The sequence below is a fragment of the Pseudorasbora parva genome, chromosome 1 (genome assembly GCF_024679245.1).
Source record: "Pseudorasbora parva isolate DD20220531a chromosome 1, ASM2467924v1, whole genome shotgun sequence".
NCBI lineage: Eukaryota > Metazoa > Chordata > Actinopteri > Cypriniformes > Gobionidae > Pseudorasbora > Pseudorasbora parva.
In genome coordinates, this window is record NC_090172.1 from 65,576,211 (window position 1) to 65,582,174 (window position 5,964).

The 5,964-nt window shown below is 40.9% G+C and overlaps 1 protein-coding gene across 1 annotated transcript; it reads left to right on the forward strand.

Moving 5' to 3' along the window:
• Positions 1 to 799: 799 nt before the first annotated feature.
• LOC137088054 (aerolysin-like protein) lies at positions 800 to 2,143 on the forward strand. Its single transcript, XM_067452099.1, has 2 exons — positions 800 to 893; positions 1,150 to 2,143. Exon 2 carries the CDS (start codon positions 1,167 to 1,169, stop codon positions 2,112 to 2,114), a length of 948 nt encoding a protein of 315 aa, XP_067308200.1. The 5' UTR covers positions 800 to 893; positions 1,150 to 1,166; the 3' UTR covers positions 2,115 to 2,143.
• Positions 2,144 to 5,964: the final 3,821 nt, after the last annotated feature.

Sequence of the window (5,964 nt, forward strand, 5' to 3'; positions counted from 1 at the left end):
GTGGCCATGTCGGGTCAGGGATCAGGAGTCTCAGCTGGCCATGGCGGGTCAGAGATCAGGAGTCTCAGGTGGCCATGGCGGGTCAGGGATCAGGAGTCTCAGGTGGCCATGTCGGATCAGGGATCAGGAGTCTCAGGTGGCCATGGCGGGTCAGGGATCAGGAGTCTCAGGTGGCCATGTCGGATCAGGGATCAGGAGTCTCAGGTGGCCATGGCGGGTCAGGGATCAGGAGTCTCAGGTGGCCATGGCGGGTCAGAGATCAGGAGTCTCAGGTGGCCATGGCGGGTCAGGGATCAGGAGTCTCAGGTGGCCATGGAGGATCAGGGATCAGGAGCCTCAGGTGGCCATGGCGGGTCAGGGATCAGGAGTCTCAGGTGGCTATGTCGGGTCAGGGTTCAGGAGTCTCAGGTGGCCATGTCGGGTCAGGGATCAGGAGTCTCAGCTGGCCATGGCGGGTCAGAGACTATGATCTACGATCTACTAAATGATCTACGATCATTTTAAAGTGCTACTTAAGTTAAGATGCTTTTGGGAAACAGACCTTAATATTAAGATCACTCGTACGATCGTTTTTACGATCAACTTTGGCTTACGATGCTTTTGGGAAATGCAGCCTAGGTCATGTAGAAAATGTGCATAACCAAAATAATTATTTGTCACATTTAACTCCTGCAAAACACACCTGCTCTGTCATGCTCAAGTAAGAGTGGGTAAATACATTTTTGATTTTGATCCAAAATATAGTGATGCATGTCTGAACTGGAATTCTGAAGATCTTATGTGTATCGCCTGGCCCCTTTTGAAACTCTATTTAAGCAGCAGCACAATCAAACACTTGTACCAGCTAAGCTGATCTTGAGAAGTTCATCTGACTAAAGTCTACTAAGTCTAAAGTGAGTATATTTCGGTGAGAATTGTTGATGTAATTCACCAAGCTAATGGCTTGGAACTTTTCAGGAGGTTAATACATGACTAGTAATATACAATAAAAATTTAAACTTTTGTGTGCAAATAAAAAAAAGCAAATAATGCAACAAGAATAATTAAAAAAAGAGTGAAAAATACTTATTTACTATTTTAGATTTAATGCGCAACAGACAACTTACCTGACTTCGATCACTGGTGTTAACTGTGATATCTACATTTCAGATCTAATTTCTTCAAAGATGTCCTACCCAACAACTCTGGCTTTAATTGGTGGCCGAGGAGGTGCTCCGTTTTCATTTACTGGTGAGAACAATGGAGCCAGTTTAGAGAAGATCTGGGTGTGGGTGGGAGAATGGCAGATTAAGGCTGTCAGGGTCTGGCTTTCAGATGGAAGAAATCAAACCTTTGGAAACCCATCTGGATCAAATCAAGAGTATGCCTTCAAGCCTGGTGAGTGTTTCACAAAACTGACTCTGTGGGGAAACGGAGCAGGAACACGCCTTGGAGCCATCAGATTCAAGACCAGTGAGGGTGGAGAGTTTTTTGCAAAGATGTCAAAATGGGATTTAAAAACAGAATATCCCATGGACGTCGGCTCTGGGTTTTGTTTGGGAGTTGCCGGAAACTGTGGTGCAGACATTGACGCCATGGGATTCATGTTCCTCAATTCGGTTCAATCAACAGTTCTCATCAATGTCAACTATCCCACTATCAACCAGTTGATACCAAAGGTGACCGTGGAAGAGCTGAAAACTGTCACTTACCAGAATGACTCCACTGCCAAACAACATCAAAAAATTGAAACCTCAAAGAAGGTGATCAAACAATCCTCATGGTCTACAAGCAAGAGTTTTACTGCAACGTTTAGTATGGAAGTGAAGGCTGGGATTCCAGAGGTTCTTGAAGTTTCTTCAGGATACAGTTTCAGCATTGGAACAGAAAGCACCCATAAGCTGGATCAAACAGATGAGAGAACAGAAACTCTGTCTACCGATGTAGAAATCCCACCAAAGAAGAAGGTGGATGTTTCAATCACCATTGGCAGATCCACCTTTGACCTGCCTTACACTGGCCAGGTGAAGATCACGTGCAAGAATGGCAGTGTGTTACAGTATGACACCAAGGGCACATACAAAGGCGTCACTTACACTAACATCAAAGTCAAGACTAAAGAATCCCCTCTGTAATGTCAAGACATGTTTTGCTTGAGCTTTTCTTCCTCTGTATATATATATATATATATATATATATATATATATATATATATATATATATATATATATATATATATATCATTGTCTCTTTTGCAAAATATTCACACTTTGAGTAATCTAGTCATAGAGATTATTGTAATGTATTATGACATGACTGCACAATGCATTTTATCATATTAGAACCTGAAATGTTTAATCTAACATTTAATAAAACCATTTCATCAGCCCTTTGTGTATTTTGTCTATTTTTAAGTTCAGGTGTATTTAATGTTGTTTTACTGACAAAATAAATAAATAAAATAAAATAATTTTAGAATTGCAATGTTCTTCTGTGAACATTGATCATTTGTATTAAACATTGCTCCTTTTTTGGTCTATAATTGTTAATCAGTGATTCATAAAAACAAACTGGTAATTTGAAGTTTATACATATAAAATGTTAAAGATTAAGGCTTGTTTCCCAACCCCAACCTTGGAGATAACTAAATTTACTCGTCAGCTTGTTAGCAGAGACTCCGAGATCAGAAATACACTATATTGCCAAAAGTATTGGGCCGCCCCTCCAGATCCCTGAGTTCAGGTGTTCAGTCCCTTCATGGCCACAGGTGTATAAATCAAGCTCTAGGCATGCAGACGCTTCTACACACATTAGTGAAAGAATGGGTCGCTCTCAGGAGCTCAGTGAACTCAAGCATGGGGCCGTGATAGGCTGACACCTGTGCAATAAGTCCATTCCTGAAATTTCCTCACTACTAAATATTCCACGCTCAACTGTTAGTGGGATTATAACAAAGAGGAAGCCATTGGGAACAACAGCAACTCAGCCACGAAGTGTTGAATCCCAGAGCGGGGTCAGCGCATGCTGAGGGTCACAGTGCGCAGAAGTCGCCAACTTCCTGCAGAGTCAACAGCTCCAGATTTCAGTGGCCTTCAGATGAGCTCAAGAACAGTGTAGAGAGCTTCATGGAATGGGTTTCAATGGCCGAGCAGCTAGTTGTTTTTCGGGGATTGGGCTTGGTTCCTAGTTCCAGTGAAATAATCACTTAATGTTTTAGCATGACAATTTCATGCCCCCTTTCATTCATTGAGATCCCTCCCAGCCTTCCTTTCCCACCTCATCTAACAGTTCCCGAGCACCACCTCCACTGGTTTCCTTCAGCCCATCTGCATCTCCTACTCTCTCCTGTGAGGATCTACCTCGAAGCCTCAGGTCACCAGCTTCACCCTTTTTCTTTTTTTAGCTATCCAGGCTTTCAAAAACTGATCAAAAATGATTTTTAAAAAAAAAGTCTAAATTTGTTTCAGTGTCTTTTTTTCTGTTCTTTTTTCTTCCTTTTTTCTTCAGTAGACTAATGTGGTGTCAACTAATTTATTAATTAATCACATGATTTAAGAATATATCCTACACTACTTCAGTGTTTATTTTTAACATGTGAGTGAGATTCATACAGTACATACACCTAGCAGTGGACATTTAACACAGGTGATTTGGCTGTGTCCATCCCCTTGTTTTAAGTCTATTACAAGTCGGTTATTAAAGAATGAATACAAAAGTTGCATTATTTTTCAGGTGCGCTTCAATCACCTTCCTGTGCTTGCTTATAAAATATCACACAATATTTTGTTTTTTGAGATGAGATTTATTTTTATTTTGTAATAGATATTTTGGTGTTGATCTACAGCAGCTGAGAAGGCATGATTATTGTTTTAATTTTTATATTAGTTATGAAACAAACTTTCAGTACAATTAAAATGAATCCATGTAGAATTTAACAAAAAAAAATACATAACATCAAAACATAAAAACAGAAACTACAAAAAGAGGAACATTTTGACTGAACATGCAAACACAATTGCTCATAAAAATATTTGAAAGCTATATGAACAGTATATTATTTAATAATGACAAAATCATTGAAAAACACAGAGTTTGACCTCATTCTCCTCTGTAAATGAAAACTGTAATGTGAGAGTTTGTATAGCACTGAAAGCGTGAGCATATCCGCCGTAGAAAACCCCATGTAAGCATATACCGTCTATAACTCAGGAAAACGCTGCTTTCAAAGACTGCACAGTTTTCTGAGTGACTTTATAGTTTTAAAAGCACACTTAAATTCAGTTTAAAGAGTGTCCACAAATCAACAATAATGGCAGACAGAGCAGTTCAAGCATTTCTAAACTGACTCTTAACTGATTTGTAACTGACTGTTAATAGTGTCTCTGGCACTTTTAATTTCATCCAGAGTCTCCTGAAACTGATGAGTTATTTCTCTCATCTGAAGAATAAATTTCAGAGTTTCTGATTTGACTTCTTCTACTTTTCTCTTGCCTGCTGACTCATTCATTTCAGAGAGCTCTGTTGAATTACAGTAAATAGTGTAAACATCAAGAACAACAAATAGAGTTGTGATTGCGCCGCCTAGTTTCCCAGCCACTTTAAGAGTTTTGGCAGCTCTTGCGGCCACTTTCCCAATTTTAGTAGTTCGAAGTACAGTTAAAAGTGAACTCATTTTTGAAACGGTTCTCAGGGCTTTCACTCCTGTAAGTATTGCCTTGTTTTGAACAGAATACTTTTGCTCCATCTTCTGAAGCTCTTCTATGGTTTTAGAAATTGTACTCAGATGCTTAATCATTGGGTTGATTCTGTACTGGAAATCATTCACAATTTTCTCAATAGTCTCACGCTTGTTTGACTGCTTCCACATGTTAATAATATTACTTGTTAAACCTACTACTCCTCCTACTAGCCCAACACCAGCAGCAGCCCCTAAAGAGATGCCAAATGTAAATGGGGCTAAAGCAATACCCAGGACTGTGAGCCCTGCAACTGCTCCTACTGATGCTCCTACCAAACTGCCCACGGTGGTAGCTTTGTGCATGGACTCAAGTTCATCAGTGATGTCCTTTAGCTCCTTGATTTTATCACTGAGAGGTCGATGATTTCTGTTGAATTCTGAGTTCAGTCCCTCAATGCTTCGTTGCAATTCGTCACCAAGAGCTTCAAATTTCCTGAAATATCAAAACGTTTTTTCAGAAGGATATTTATTTAGTCAGATTTACGGTTTTACCAGCCTTACCACAAAGAGTAAATATTCTATTAACCATTAAACCAACCCGATCACACATAAATGCGTATAAATAGTATGAGTGTGCAATGTCGTGGAATGTATACGCCAAAACTCATTTTGGCGTGCATATGATACGCTGTTTTTCGCATGCATATGATATGCACTTTATGGCGTATATATGACACGCGCTTGGGTAGGTTTAGGGTGATGGGGCGTATATATGACACGCTCTTGGGTAGGTTTAGGGTGGTGGGGTATATATATGACACGCTCTTGGGTAGGTTTAGGGTGGTGGGGCATATATATGACACGCTCTCGGGTAGGTTTAGGGTAGTGGGGCGTATATATGACACGCTCTTGGGTAGGTTTAGGGTGGTGGGGCGTATATATGACACGCTCTTGGGTAGGTTTAGGGTGGTGGGGCGTATATATGACACGCTCTTGGGTAGGTTTAGGGTGGTGGGGCGTATATATGACATGCTCTTGGGTAGGTTTAGGGTGGTGGGGCGTATATATGACACGCTCTTGGGTAGGTTTAGGGTGGTGGGGCGTATATATGACACGCTCTTGGGTAGGTTTAGGGTGGTGGGGCGTATATATGACACGCTCTTGGGTAGGTTTAGGGTGGTGGGGCGTATATATGACACGCTCTTGGGTAGGTTTAGGGTGGTGGGGCGTATATATGACACGCGCTTGGGTAGGTTTAGGGTGGTGGGGCGTATATATGACACGCGCTTGGGTAGGTTTAGGGTGGT